This window comes from Lepidothrix coronata, unplaced genomic scaffold, assembly GCF_001604755.1.
Source record: "Lepidothrix coronata isolate B3197 unplaced genomic scaffold, Lepidothrix_coronata-1.0 Scaffold52, whole genome shotgun sequence".
NCBI lineage: Eukaryota > Metazoa > Chordata > Aves > Passeriformes > Pipridae > Lepidothrix > Lepidothrix coronata.
Window position 1 is genome coordinate 2,933,504 of NW_016690232.1, and position 15,059 is coordinate 2,948,562.

The following is a 15,059-nucleotide window of genomic DNA, read 5'->3' on the forward strand; positions in this document are numbered from 1 at the left end:
CACTCAGTTACTGTGGCTGTGATCACAAGTGTTGACATGGAGCTGCAAGGGTGGAGTTTAGTTTGGTCAAAATACCCATAAGTGCTTTGGGCCAAGCTCAACCCTCTCTGATGGAGGTTTAACACAGTGTGATGCCTCCTGGTGGCTTAATTGGAGTCTGTGATGAGGGATTTAAAGTTCCTGATATTCCATGTTGGCAGAACAGCTCAGTGCATGAGAAACAGAGAAAAATAAACTGGACAGAGTAGTGAGATCAGCACATATCCCAGATGGCACTGCACATGTCACTGCAGTGAGTGCAAGGAGAGTTTGCTAAGCCTCATGAGCCATTCCCCTCACATATCTTGATGCTGATCTCAGTCCACTGCCTACAATATCAACAGTCACTTTTTTGAATTTGGAAGTGATGGGATATGACAACCAAGGCTGAGGAAGGAAGTCTCTAAGTGACCATTTGTGGCTCCTAGACACCTTCACTCTTAGCAGTCTGGCTTGAGACTCTGGAAAAATGGGCTCTGGGCCACAAGGTTTCCATGTTGCAGTTTGAGCATGGCTTTGTGCTGTTTCTAAAGATGACTAGTGTGGGGGTTTTTTTTAAAAATTGTAGGCTTGATCATCTGCTTAACACACCCCACCACATGCTCCCCCACCCTGTGTCTGGCAAGGCAGAGACCGTGACACAGAGTGTGGCTTCTGTGAATAAGAGACCACTGGAAGTGTCACTAGCAGACAAGCGTCCTGTGCAGAGGAAACGAGTCATCCAACAGCTGAGCTCCATCTGCAGTCACTGGGAACCTGAGGTTTGATGTCATGTCCTGGATTTGGTCCTAACCATTGATTCCTCATTCATGTGTGGGCCTCTGTACGGTGGTGTCAAAGTGCTGCCCAAGAGCTGTGCTTCCCCAAGCCTTGCAAAGCATAGGGGTGAGTCCCTGTGGACACCCTGAGCAACAAATCTCTGAGCAGCTAGTAGAAACTCACTGTTGTCGTTTTTCTTCAGGATGAGTTGCTGCAGAAGAACAGCAGCTTGGCATGGTTGGAGCTTCCTCAATCTGCAGCCCTGCAAAAACCTAATTTTCATAAAATAGTAGAAATCACCATAATGGAATAAGCCAAGAAAAACTTCCCTCCTTGCATGTATGTTCAGTCCCAGCTTGTCTGGAGTTACAGCTGCACAAATGATTAAAAAATAGCACTGAAGAACTCGAAAAATCAAGAAAGAGCAAAGTTTAGGTCCCTTCTAATGCGATTGTTTTTCCTTGCAGACCTATGCCATGAGGGTGCCTTCAAAATCCAGGCATCAGCCACTGTTCAGCTGTAATGAGCAAAGTGTAACAGGGTCCAGTTACCTGCCCTTCCTACTGAAACCTGGCTCCTCCTATCTCCCCCGATTTTTTTTCTTGTCAGATTCTTCTTGCTGGGTCTTGCCACAGCTTTGTCTGAATAGCCAGTCATTGGTTACCCCATGAAACCTCTCATAGTGTCAGATTCAGCTCGGACATTTTTTTCCTTGCTCTGGGATTAATAAATAAACCAGGCTCTGGGAATGACTGGTACAAGGCTGTCTTCTCTTTCCTACCATTTTCTACATCTCATAGGCTTCCTGAGTTAGCAGCGGGTCCCCCCCACCATGGACAAGCTTTGTTTTGGTGCACAGGCCAAACATGCCAAAGCATTTATTAATTCTGAGCTGCTCGCTCTGCAGTGCTCTGTGGAGGGGGCTTCAAAAAATTGTAGGTTTAGCCACTTATGACGAGGCCCTTGGGAAATGAAAAACCCTTCAACTCCATTGTTTGTGCTAAGCTGGATTTGTTTCTCACCCAGAAATCAAGTTGGTGTGTTTTCCTGCCCTGTTTTGGGTTCTGTAGTGGCTGCTTCAGTTTCTGCTTAAGTCCAACAACAGCACTTCTGGACTGGGAATAAAATCCCAAGCTATAAAAGTTTGAGCTAGTTTGTGTTCAGTTCAACTCTGTGCTCCCTGTTGAATTTAGTGATTCAAGGGCAATCCTATAGACCTGACATGACTTTCAGACACTGATGTTGTGACTCTGAACCAAGGGGCACCACCACTGGACTTTCCTCCATGATCTCTTGCCTGAACTGGACCCTGGCCTGCCTTCACCATCACACCTGAGCTCCCCTGAGATGCTCTCTTTGCTGCCTGGTTTCTCTGCTTGTGCCTTCTCTGTCTCTCCTGTGTCTCTGCTGTTCCATCCAAGACTCAGCTGGGAGGCTGGGGAGACTGTGCTGACCTGGTACCTCCTGGAGCACTAGAGGGCACGAGGAGTTAGAGGAAGAGGACAAATTACACTGATGAGAATGGGGCTCCCCAGAGCTGCTGATGGCAGTGGGAAGCAGTGTGTGTATCCTCTTTCAGGGGATGATGGCTTTTATTCCATGGAAAGGTACATTGGGGTGGAAAGCATGACACAGGGAAGCCCTGATAAACCCCCAGGTATTTATCAGCATTAGTGGACAAGGACCAACCTTTAACTAAGCAAGGCCAATGGCTGCTATTCCATACCTCTCTCCTTATGCCCTCTGTGCAATTAACTCTACCTGAGACATGCTTAGTTTGGGGGATTTCAGTGGGGAAAGGAGAGGATTTTATCACCTATTTGACAGCATTGTGGATGTGGGCTGGTTTCTGGCTTGCCTCTCTGCCAGGCTGGCCAGCCCAGCTGGGTGTGCAGCAGCTGATGCCTATAAAGGGCTGTGAGGGCGGCAGAAGGAGAGGGAGGTGTGGTCCTTTCAGGGATGAGTGGTGTAGAGGGATATCTCTGGTGCTGGGCAGGTGTTTGTCTTCTGGGTCAAGCTGGCTTCAGGCATTAAAGGCACCTGCATGATGCTGGCTAGCTGGCCCACTGACTCCTGTCCTAGGGGAGGTGGCTCAGAGCCACCTTCTTCCCTGGTCTCCTTTGTGCCTGCTTCTGGGTTCAGCCCTCCCTGCCCCAGTGTGGTTCTGCATCTGCTTCACTGGGCAGAGTTAAGGTGATGTTGGAGGAGGGATCTGGCTGCTGCTGTCTGGAGCCGTGTCAGGTGCTGTGACTGTGGATACCTGCCCTGGGAGCTGAGTGCTGCTGATCTCCTTCCAGCAGTGAACAGTGGGGACCAGCACAAAACGTGACAGCTGGGCAGCCCCAGCGGGGTGATGGCTGGGGAAGATGTGCAGCCCCTCTACTAGTGCTGTGGCCTTGTTAATTTGGTTGACAGCTTCTGCTTAATGCAGTTTTCCCAGACCACCCAGATTTTGCAACACCTGGCTGCCTGCAGACCCTACAGCTAGAAGGAGAAAGCCTAGTCCTGCTTCTCCTCTGGCTTAATTCCCTTCAGCTGCTGATGTGGGCTGCTGCACCTAATTCAGCCCCTGGTGAACTAATCATAGAAACCCTGGTCCTCAGAGGCTGCAGTGAGCTGCCTGAAATACCCTGCCATCTTTTGTAAGGCCAGTTGCCCATGGTGAAGGTGTGCTTTGGGAGTGAGGGGACTTGGATCGTACTTCTTGTGTGTTTTACTGGTTCACCTGGTGACCATCCTTTGCACTAGGCCAGGAGGGCTCCAGTACCTGTGACATGTGTGGAAACTGGTGGATGTGTAAATCATGAGCAGCAACACTCTGCTGCAGCCTCCTCAGTGTTGCACAGTTGGCTCAGTCATCAAACCTGATCCTCCACAGACCGAGTTGGGAACTGTGCACGAGAGCTCCAAGGTAAGGCAGTCTCCAGACCCCTCCTCGCATGGAGGAGAAGGAGGAAGAGGAACAACACCACGGGGTGGCAACATCTAGAAGGAATGACTTCCCTCCCAGCTGCTCCTGCATCTCTGATCAGAGGAAATTGGGTGGGTGGTATGAGTCTATAAGCAAGGTGTCCTGCACAGGGACACAGTTTTTAGCAGTGCTGATGGATGGTATTCCCACCCCACAGGGCTGACCTCCTCTGGCTGTGTAAGGAAAATCTACTGCCCTGCACAGCTGGTTTGCACAGGCAGGATGAGCAGCATGCAGTGCTTGGAGCTCCTGCTGCAGTCCTTGCTGGGCTGGTGTCTTGGCAAGGTGGGTCCAATGGATCTGGCTACCCAGAATCTTGGCTGGAGCTGCTCAGAGACCTTCCAGAGAGCCAAAGATGGAGGCGTCAGAGCCCAGTGCCTCCCAGCTGCAGCTCAGCCTTCCTGGGTGTGAGGGATCAGAGCTGTTTCAGGACGAGCTCTGATGGTACCAATGCTTTCCTGCCCGAGTGTAGTTATACTGGGATACACAGTCTCAGGACTGTTTCCAACTCCCACGGGATTTTGGCAGGGTGGTGAGGTACCTGTGTTAACTTGTGGCCTCTCTCCTTCTGACAAATTCCCAAATTACATGACCTCGGGTCCCAACATCACCCACGTCATCTGTGTGAGGGGAACACTTGGTGACGAGGATGCCCCATGGAGGGGCTGGGAGTGCTCCTGCCCCTGGTACCAAGGTCACCGGGAAACACAGGAGGTGAGGCCCCTAAAAACCTCCCATCCTCCACTATCCTACAGCGGGTCCCTCACAGCTCTGCAGCCGTGTCCCCGCTCGCCAGCCAGAGACGGGAGATCCAGCCGTCCTCCGTGCCGGGGAAGCCGCTGTCCCTTGCCCAGGCTGCTCTGGCAGCGGCAGGTACGCGGCCCCAGCCCCGCAGCGGGCGGCCCCGGCCTGCGGGGCCGTGAAACTCCCCGAAAAACAGCGAATTCCCTGAGGCAGGAGAGAAGGGGAGAGCTGAGCAGGATGGGAAAGCGCCGGGACTACGGGAAGGCTGCAAGTTCCAGCTTCCCCGTCCGGGCGGGATCTTTCCTCCGCGGGTTTCCCCTCCCCGAAACCGATGCGGTTTGGCGGAGCCGGAGCGCCGCTTCCCAGGGGCCGCCTCCCCCCGCGGTACCGGCGCCCGGAGCGGACCGAGCCCTGCTCGGCGCCAGCGATCACCGGCGACGAGCCCTGCGGGGCAGCTCTCCGGCTTTCGGTTTTTTTGTTATTTTTTTTCCTCCTCGCAACACTCCTTTTCCTTAAACACTCCGGAGCAGCGGGAGCGGGGCGCCCGGGGCGATGCGCGGCGCGGGGGAGCGCATCCTCACCGGAGACCGCCCCGGGCAGAGCACCGGCTTTCCCAAAAACTCCCGGCCTGGGCTTCTCCTGGAAAGGGGAGTTAAGTCCAGCTGGTTTCATTACCGGGAGAGACGCTGTGGTGGGGCACCACCCTCTACCTTTTATTTTTTTTCTTTTCGTCTTTTTGGCTTTCAAGGAAAAGAAGGAAAAAAAGCCAGGGAGTAAAGCGGAGCCGGGGCGGCTGGGCCGTACACCCCGAAGCCGGGAAGCGCCGCCGGCCCCTCGAGGCGTGGCAGGGCCAGTGCCTGCAGCCAGGTAGGAAAGCGGGGAGGAAACTTATTCCGAGTGGGGTGGGGTGGAGTGGGGAGGGGAGGGCAGGGCAGGGGGTGGGGGTCGGGCAGGGAGGTATCAGCTCCAGGAAATGTGCCTTGGCAGCAGTCGGACGGGCGCTTCCCCGCAGGTTGGTGAGCTCCGCTCCGGAGCCGTCCAGGGTGTCGCGCCTTGCTCCGCAGCCCGAGCAGCCCCGGCGGCGGGGAGGCGGGGGGGGGACGGGACAGCCCAGGGAGGGAGGGCCCTCCACAAGACCCCCCAGGAGCGGACGCCTCTCCCGCCGGCTCCCCGTAGGAAGGCACCGCCCGGGCCGCCCCAGGTAAGCGGTCGAGTCCCGCCGACGGCAGCCCCGTATCCTCCCGTCCCGCGGCCGCGGGGGACACGGCTCCGATCGCCCCGCACGTCGGGGCCGCGGGGCTGGGGGGCCGCTGCGACCCCGCCCGGGACAGCGGCTGCGCAGCCGGAGCGGGGGCCCGGGGGGTTCTCCCGTTCGGAGGGAGGAGGGAGCGGGGCGCTGGGGAGCGGGCGGGCGGCCGCGAAGCCCCGACCGGGGGCGGCGGGGCCGGCGGCCGGGCTGAGCGCGGTGTGTCCGGGCTGAGCGCGGTGTGTCCGGGCTGAGCGCGGTGTGTCCGGGCTGAGCGCGGTGTGTCCGGGCTGTGTTGGCAGGCGGGCGGCGCGGCCCCTCGCCCGGCCGTCTCCCCACCATGCTGGACGGGCTGAAGATGGAGGAGAGTTTGCAGAGCGCCCTGGATCCCGCGGCCCCTTTCTCCTCGCTGCTGGGTAAGTCGGGGCACCGCACTTGCGCTCCCGGGGACCCCCCCTAGGGCGGGGCACGGCCGGGCGGGCCCGAACGATGGGCGCCGGGGTCCGGGAGGCCCGGGGACAGCTTTCACCAGCTCGTTCCTGCCCGCAGCCCTGCCCGGCGCCGCTGCCTTCTCCCGGGGAGTGCGCCCGGCGCCCGCCTTCCCCGCGCCCGGTTCGTTCCGCGATGGCATTAAATTGTGTGCCCTCCTAACCCCCACGTAGCGAAGGCCTTTCCTTCGTATCTAACAATAAATAATTTACTTTTTCTTTCTATCTTCGTTTTAATATCGGTTTGAAACAATTGCCGTCTCTCTGAGCCGCGGCGCCGCTGCCGCCTTTCCGAGAGGAACGAAATTGGGGGCGGCGTGCCCCCCTCGGAGCTGCCCTAAGGCACAGGTCCCCCGTGGATCCCGCAGCGGCTCCTCGCACTCCCCCGTCCCCCCGCGACCCACCAGCCTGGGCGGGGGAAGCGAAAGCCGCGGGACCCCCCCCCCATCCGTCCCTCGCCCAGCCCGTTTCCCCGGCTGCCTTTCCTTCCACCCATACCAACCCCTAGGTCTTTCCCCACAGGCAGAGCCGCGACCCCCAAGTCGGTGTGTGAAGGGTGTCAGCGAGTGATTTCGGACCGGTTCTTGCTGCGCCTGAACGACAGCCTGTGGCACGAGCAGTGCGTCCAGTGCGCGTCCTGCAAGGAGCCCCTGCAGACCACCTGCTTCTACCGCGACAAGAAGCTCTACTGCAAGCTGGACTACGAGAAGTAAGTGTTCCTCCGCCCCTGGAGAGCCCCCCCTTTCTCTGCTCCCAGTGTCCTGCTGATGGGGTGGGGAGACTGGTGTCCCATCGCTGCTCCCCACTTCCCCTGCCCTGTGTGTCCCGAGAGGTGTCAGCCCTTACTGTGCTGCACAGCGAGTTGTGCTTTTCCCCTGCAGTTTTGGTGCACCCTGGTTCTCCCCTCTTTGGAGGTGTTTTGTTGTGCTTGGGTTGTGCCTTGGGAGTTGAGGAATGTTTTGTCAGGAGCCTGTGAGACCCATGGAAACCCCAGGTCTACCCAGGGATGGAGCCAAGTGTTTTCCTATCTCCTCTGGCTTTATTTTCCTGCTGAGTGTCTGGAAGAGGAACGTTATATCCTCCCTGACCTAGTCCTGGACAAGGGTATTTTCCTAATATCTTTACAGGCAGGGAAATGCTATTCTTCTCTCCTGGGTCAGATGGGGAAACTGAGGCACTCGGCAGGAACTAAGGAAGGCCCTGCTGAATTCAGAATGTTGACTGTCACACAGGGCCTTTGCCTGCACCCGGGTCTGTGGTGGAGAGGAAATTTGGATGGAAGTGGTTAAAGCTTCCAGCCCCGACTCTCCCCCTTTGGCAAGTGTGGGGCTGGGGGGAAAGACAGTGAGAAAATTTATTTTTCCTTTTTTTAAAGAAAACCCGTTCCAGTGGGAATGGGGAGAAGGCCGCGGAGTCTTTCGTCTCCTGCAGCTGCTTTCGTTTTTTCCTGCTCATCCCGCTCTTGCCGTCCTTTCTGGACCCCACTCCCCGGCTGGGTTTCGAAGCCGTTAAATTTTTGTTGCCTCGGGGCTGGTTGTTTCTTGAGGAGGTTGTAGGTGGGGGGCTGGATCCCTCACTATGGTGATAGCAGGGCTGCTGGAGCCCGGAGGATTTAATTCCCATGTCACTGTTACACGAGAAAACAGTCGTCGGCAGTGCTCTCGTCCCTGGCCTTCAGCAAGTTGGCGAGTGTGCCGGGGGCTAACCTGGCTCCAGGCCTTTTTAAATTTGTTTTTTTTTTTGGTTTTTTTTCCCCTCCTTTAAGTCCTGTATTGTGGGTCTGAGTTTAATCACTATGGATACAAGGCAAATTGAAAGCAGAATTTGTGCGCGTGACCTTGTTTTCAAATGTTTACGAAAGAGCGGAAGAATTAGCTGCCGCCAGAGTGGGAAGGACGGAGCTGTGTTACGGGGTGGGTTTTTTGTAAGCAAAAATTTGTTGGAATTGGGCATGCTGCTTGTTTGTCCGTAGAAATTTGGCTACTGGCTCCCATACATTTCCAAAACAATCGAATTCTCATTTTCTGCTTGGAGCATCGAGGGGGAATTGGGGTGAATATTACCTAGAAATGCCTTTCCAGCTTGGTGCATGTATAGATTTTAATCCTGACTGCAGCTTCCGAGCTCTGGAAGCGGCTCCAACCTGAAACCCTCCGCTGATGTCTCTTGGCCATGAAAGAAATCAGTGCCGCAGTTGGTGTCTTGCTGTGCCCATCTCACTGTTGGGATGGACAAGGATGATTGCAGGAAAAAAAATGTCACAAATTATTCCCGGGCTCCATTTATCCTGGTTATTCCCCAGTTGTGTTTGGGTTGGTGACTTTTCCTCGAGCTGGGGAGCAGGCTCTCTGACGGGCGGTTTCCCTGAGGTGCGATGGTTTTAGCCCTGAACTGCCGCTGGCCTGTCCCCCTCCTGCACCCGCCTGCCCCTTGCTATCATGTTATTGTCCCCTTGAATTTAATTTTATTTCATTATTTTGGCATGGGGCTGCGGGTCTGTGTCCCTTTTTCTTCCATCACCCTGTCAGTGTTCTCTGCTGTGCCAGCGCTCCAACTCCTTACCTGGTGATGGCAAGGATGTGGAGCAGAGTCCCAAAGAACTGTTTGGGCTTTGCCGAGCTTTACATACTACTCTGTATTTAACAAAAAACATTCTTTCTTTGCCCAAACTGCCTGTCCTGTCTTAGGCCTGAGCATTTTCCCGGGTGCAGGAGCTCTGTGCCTGCTCCGCCTGCGGTGCCGATGTCGATAACGGGGGTTTCAGTGTGAAACACGCAGAGCAAGAGCTGCTGCTCTCAGACTGAGCTCATTATCTCGAGCTGATAGCTGGTTAATTACCACAAGTGACTGACACTCCTTGTGCAGCGCAGTGGTGTAAAAGCAGCCGATGGTCCCTGCGGCAGCGGCGTAGCCGGGCTCCCGAGGCCTCTCCGTGGACACAGTGGAGCTCGCCGGGTGGGAGGGCTGGGGTGTCTGTGTGTGAAATGCTCGGGGTGTTGGGGCAGCGGTCAGGATCCAGCCTGCCAGTGTTGTGGTGTTGGTGTTTTGGTGTTTTGGGTTTTTTTTGTTTTGTTTTGTTTTGTTTTTGTTTTTTTTTTTTAATTCGAAAGAAAGGATTTCTCTTCCAGATGGTGACTGTTGGGGTGTTTTGCCCAAGATGAGTCCGCTCGGTATTTTCCAATATGTTTCTTTACTCTCTGTTTGAGCTCAGTTTGTAACAAGGTTGCAGAGGATTAATGACAGAGTGTAAGAGGGCAGAGTAATGCCTTCAGTTACAAATACACCCATGGAAAGTGTTACAGATGGGTTTAAGCAAGCATCTGACTTGCTGGACTCTAGAAATTGAGGAATAATTTGTTAAAACACATGTTTTACATTTCTTTGTCTGACACAAAGAGGAAGACCTTGGGAGAGGACTTGGAGAGCGATGGACTAAAGACTGAGGATGCCAGGCTAGCATTGCTTTGGGGTGCTGCAGCGCAGGACCCATGGGCAGTTCGGATAGCGATGCCGGCCAGGAATGTGGGGAATTGGGGGTCACTCTTGGAGCAGTTTCCCCAGCGCTGGTTGGGAGGACTCCTGGAGAGGGACGGCTCAAGCCTGTGCCCCTGGGACAGCGTCTATTTGGGGCAGAGGACGTTCGTTACAGAACATCCCGAATCCCGCGACAGCCCCCGGCGCTTGTCCAAACCTGATAACTCTCAACTATGACAAGGTTCAGGCTTCGCCCTGGCCGGCTCCCTGACTGTAAAGTGGCCCTGGGGACGTGCCTCGGCCGTGGGGCCCCTGTGGTGGTGGTCAGGGGAATGGGCTTTTGTTGTGGCAGATTTGGGGGGCAGTATTAAACCTGGCCATAAGTGGGGAGGAGTGCTGGAAGCAACGGGAAGAGCTGGACTGCTCCAGAAGCTTAAAATCTGCATGGGGACAGGAATGGCTGAGCCCTGCCTGCCTAGAGGTGTTTCACAGTGGGTTTGCATGGGCCAAACAGAGCCAGAGCCATAGGGACGACCTGGAGCCACAGGGGCAACCCCACTGCAGGTGATGCCAGTGGTGTGCGGAAACCCCGCCGGCCGGTTCTGGGGGCTGGGAGCGCTGACAGCGGTGCGGTCGTGACGGGGGGCGCAGCTGGGGAGCGTGGCGACGGCGGGACGGCTTGGCACATCCCCAGCCACGGCGCAGAGCCCCGGCCCCAGCCCCGGCTGGCAGGAGCAGATGGCCAGCACATCTCGGAGCAGGCCTGGCATGTGGGCGCCGGCAGTGGAGGGGCGGCTGCAGCCCCTGAGCCGCCACCGCCATGCCGGGCTCCCCGGCCGAGGGAGGCAGTTGTGTGATGCTCGCCCTGTCTTCGCACGGCTTGATGGCTCTGTGCTGTTGCCAGATTCTGCGCCGTCATCACAAAGCTCCCCTTGCTTAGCTCCAAAATCCCCTGCTCCCGGAGTCGTGGGGTTGCATGGGTGCCTCCACCTCCTCCTTTGTGAAATAAAATGAGAAGTCGCATCCAATTGCAAAGGAAAAAAAAATAAATCCTTCCACCCTCTGACCGTGAACACAAAAGAGCATACGTGCAGAGAAACCCATCAGTGTTGGGTTTTAAAATCACATCCAGGATCTTCATATGAAGGAATGAGCCTGAATCCCTGGCAGTGTGGTCCTGCCAGACTGTGGATGGATCCTCTGGCTTGGGGCAGTGCAGTCTCCTCTCACCCGCTGGAGGCTCCTCTGGCAGCTGCTGCTGTAGAGGAGAGAGGGGGAAGAGGTTTGGAGCATGGTGGCTGTTTATCTTGCTTAACGTGGGTAATGAATGTAATTGCGCAATTAGCTGCAAACCTTGGCGCTGCTTCCCCAGCCCGGAAGGGCTGTGAGGGGATAATCCCAAACGGATTGAACGAAGAAGGTGATGCTGAACACTTTAGCACAGCCTAGTCCCACCAGCTGGAGAGTTGCTGTGGTCTGATGGGTTTGTCCTGATGATTTGCAGTCCTCTGCCTTCGCTCGCCTGGAGAAGTGGGACTTTTTGCGCTTTTTGTGACTGATGGGAGAGAGTTGTCCCTCCAGGGAGCCACTGGTCAGCCCAGCTAGAGTGCAACAGTAGGTCCTTTTCCCTTCTTGTAGGGCAGCCTGTGGAGAAGATGATGCTAACTTGGGTTTCTCCAGCTGTCCAGGCACTGGGAACAGTCGGGCTGGTCTTGATGGGGTAACAGAGCACATGCCAGCTCTGTAGCACAAGGTTTCTCTTGCTGATCTTTCTTTTCCCATCCCTCAGTCTTTTCTTCTAGTGCTTTCCTTGCTTCTTGCCTGCTCTCCATCCCCACCTAGCACCTCATCTCCTGTAGCAAGCACCTCTCTGTCCTCGCCCACATCTCCTGGAGGAAGTGTACCAACCCTTTGTGGGCTGGGATGAGTGTGGCTGTGGGGCAGCTGAATCTGGCCTCCCCCCCACCGTGTTTGGTATGGCTGGGCTGGGACAGGCGCTGGTCCTTTGTTTTTTAAGTTGCCCTGTTGTGCCAGTGGGGGGTGGAAAAGCAGGGAAGCAGTGGGATGCAGCGATGAGAGCGGCATTACGGAGGCCGCTGTGGGATCCACTCTGGAAATGCCAGGCAAGCAAAATACGCCTTGCCTCTGTCTCCACCAACCCCTGTCCTCCTGCTCGTGGGGCTCCCCCTTTCCAAAGGGAGCGGACAAGTGATTTGGCGTCTTGTCCCTTCTCTTTGCCCTTAATTAGATTTGTATTTTACAATTAATGCTTCATAGAAAGGTCTGGAAGGGAGTGACGTTTGGCAGACTGGTAGTGAGGCAGTTGAATATACTCATCATCTGTCCCTCTGTGGCGGGGACCAAGGGGTGGCTTTGGGATCCCTCTTTCTCCTGCTCGTTAGCAACGTGACCCTGGACGCTGCAGGTCGGTGTCATCAGAGCCACAACCTGAGAATCCTTTGGACTCTTCATGGTTTCTGTCATCTTATTTTGGACCTACTATGGGGTTTTTTTCCCCCTTTTTCCTTTTTTATTTCTTTCCCCACCCCACAGGGAAAGAAAAAGCACTGACAGGGCACTTAGAGCTGGGGGAACTTCAGATTTTTGCAGTCCTGAGGAAGGCACCAAAAAGAAATCGGCTGGGGAAGAAAGAGGGTTTTGTTTCATCTTGATGAGAATTTTGTCTCCACCAGCTGGAGAGACAGCTGGGGTCCTCTCCTGCCCCAGCTCGCCAGCCCTCGCCTCGCCGGTTCTTCACCTGCTCGCAGCCACCAGGCGCAGGCAGGGATTTGCCGAGCCGGGGATTTCAGAGAGCCTACAGTTTGGTTTCTTGCTTGGTGCTTCCTCGGGGAGCTTTCCAGCAGGCTCTGAGTCTGGTGGTGTGGTCACCCCCAGGTGATTTCAGAGGGGACGGTGGTCTTGGGTGTGAGCTGTGCTGAAGGCCGCTCAGTGTGCGGGCGGGATTTGCCAGTGGCTGCGTGTGCTGACAGGGAGCCTGATCTCTGCCAACTGCCCCCATCCCCACTGGCAACAGTGGGGTGGCCTCAACATACCCAAACCTATGGTTTCTGATTCTGATCCTGCACGCTCACCCCAGCTGTGGCTGGGGGGACCCCAAAGCACCCTCTGCCTTGGAGTGGGGAAAAATGGGACTTCACGGGGTGAGAGTTGGTCTCTGCTACTCACAAGGGTGCAAGTCCTACTTCTGGCTGAGGAGGGAGAAAACCCAGTGGTTTGGGTCAGATTTGGATCTGGATTCACAGTACCCCACTTCTAATGAATCCTATGACGTGCAGCTAGGGGGATTCTCTGCACCCCTCAGTGCTGGAGGATGTCTGCAGAAAAAGAGGCTTCTGCTGAGATGGAGGGAGGTGGGAATGAGAGGAGTGTCCTGGGTATTTTTCTTCTCAAGATGCTCTTCATCCCTTTGTGCTCGGTTTTGTCTCTGGCTCGTGCCCTCTACAGATGCAAATGGGAAGCAGGGAGAGGGGGCCTGGGCTGGAGAACTGTGCCTCTGCCTGCAATTTAATCAAGCACCTCCTCTACAACAGGAATAAAGAATGTATTTAGAGCAGGGAGAAAATATTTGGAGTTTGCTAGGGTGGAATACTGGTGCTGACCAAAATTTTTTGGTTTTTTTTTCTCATAAATGTGTTGTTGTGAGAAATTCGAATTTCTGTATATTTGTTTGAGATTTCAGAAGGGGAGAGGTGAGGGGTTCTAGCGGTGCTCCCTGACGTAGCAAACCCTGAGCCGACGTGTGACAGCCTATGGCCACCGTGACGCTGGCCTGGGACTTCAGTTTTGTTCCTCAATACTTTTTTAACCTGGAAGTAATACTGCCTAGGCAGAAAGAAGGCAGCTGGTCTCTGGTTATCTTCTCCTTGCTCCTCAGGGACAAACGATGCACCCGGGTTGTCTCGCATGTCTCTGCGAAACCGGCAGGCATCTCATTGCAGCTCTGTTTGAGGTTTGGTGTTTGTTTTTGTGGGTGTTTTTTTTAAGATCATGAAACCTTGGTTGCCCAGGAGAGGGGTTCTGTAATCCCTGGCTTCCCACCCCAAATATTTACGGACAACCAGAGGTCGAAGCTTTTGCAAAAGGCGTTGGGCAGACTGAGTGGTGCTGTGCCGGGGCTGTGTGAGCAGCAGGGACACAGTGTTGGGCTGGTGGCACCCTGCTCCATTTATTTGGGGTGTTTTCTATCAGGCGGCTCTGTCTTCTTGCTTATCTGTCTTGTCGGGGTCTTATTAACAAAAGACCAATTTCTTCAGCTTGTCAGGGATCCTTCAGGGTCACGTTTTGTAGACTGGCTACCTGAAAATAGGGGTTTCTCCCACAAAGCTTGGAGCTTTCAGGAGGATGACATGTGTTTCTTAATGCAGGGGTGAAATCACGTCTTGTTCAATGCAAACAACAATTTATTTTCTCCCATTGCACTGTGTACTTGCATGCCCCTACCTGTTTTCAGTAGAGCATTTCCCCTGCCCATGAATATGATCCTGTTTTGGGTTCAGGTCTCCTGTGCTGGTGCCTGCTCTGGGTACCATGGACCATAGTTGCATGTGGGAGAAAATGCTGAGACTTGGCTCCTTTACCCGTGAAATGGAGCTGGAAATATGAATCTAGCTTAAAAAGGCTTTTTTCATCATCATAAGTGCTTTGAGCATCTTGCTGGGCAAGTTTGAATGCTGGATATGAATTCTCGCTCTCTCTCCAGATATGCCTAATTTTTATGTCATGCTTGCCTTTGTGTTTTCCACCTTGGGCTACCTTTGACCGAAGGTGATTGAGAGCTTGTGTTGCAGAGATGCCAGCTTCTCCCAGGCATGAATCTGCGTGGTTAAGGTGCGGATCGATAGGAGAAGGCACAAATCAGTAGGAGAACCTCTCTCCTCTGTATCGCAGCACATCCCAGGAGGCAGGGATGCTTATCCTTGTCCGAGGGTTACTGTGGCTCTATGGCTGCAGATTTAAGTTCGCCCTGCATGGATGCATCCTGTCTTCCTTGGGGCAAACGTCTGGAAGGGCAGAGGATGCTGGACGAGGCTTCCTCGGTTGGTACTCGTGCTTTGCAAGCCCGTCAGGGCTCGGCATTGATCCTTCCCAGCTGTCTCCCTGTCACCGTTGTCCATACATTGTCTCTTGCTGCTCCCTACCCCTCTTCTTCCCTCGTGGGCTTCATTTCCTAATGCTGTCCTTGACAGCGGAACAAATCCCTTTTCACACGACCATCGCTGCTCAGCCCATTGTCCTCCGCCCCCGCCGGCACCGTGCAAAATCTCTCTCCCCGGTACGTCTGTTCCTCTGGAATGACAACCAACCATCTCAGTGGGGT

General features: G+C 54.8%; 1 protein-coding gene across 1 annotated transcript in view; it reads left to right on the forward strand.

Annotated features, from left to right (window-relative positions):
- The first annotated feature begins 6,099 nt into the window (after positions 1–6,099).
- The window catches only part of LMX1A (LIM homeobox transcription factor 1 alpha), a 42,412-nt gene continuing 33,452 nt past the window's right edge, over positions 6,100–15,059 (forward strand). The window contains exons 1-2 of the mRNA XM_017815759.1: positions 6,100–6,175; positions 6,770–6,956. Of these exons, the coding sequence (XP_017671248.1) occupies positions 6,100–6,175; positions 6,770–6,956 (263 nt within the window). The remainder of the gene's footprint in view (positions 6,176–6,769; positions 6,957–15,059) is intronic.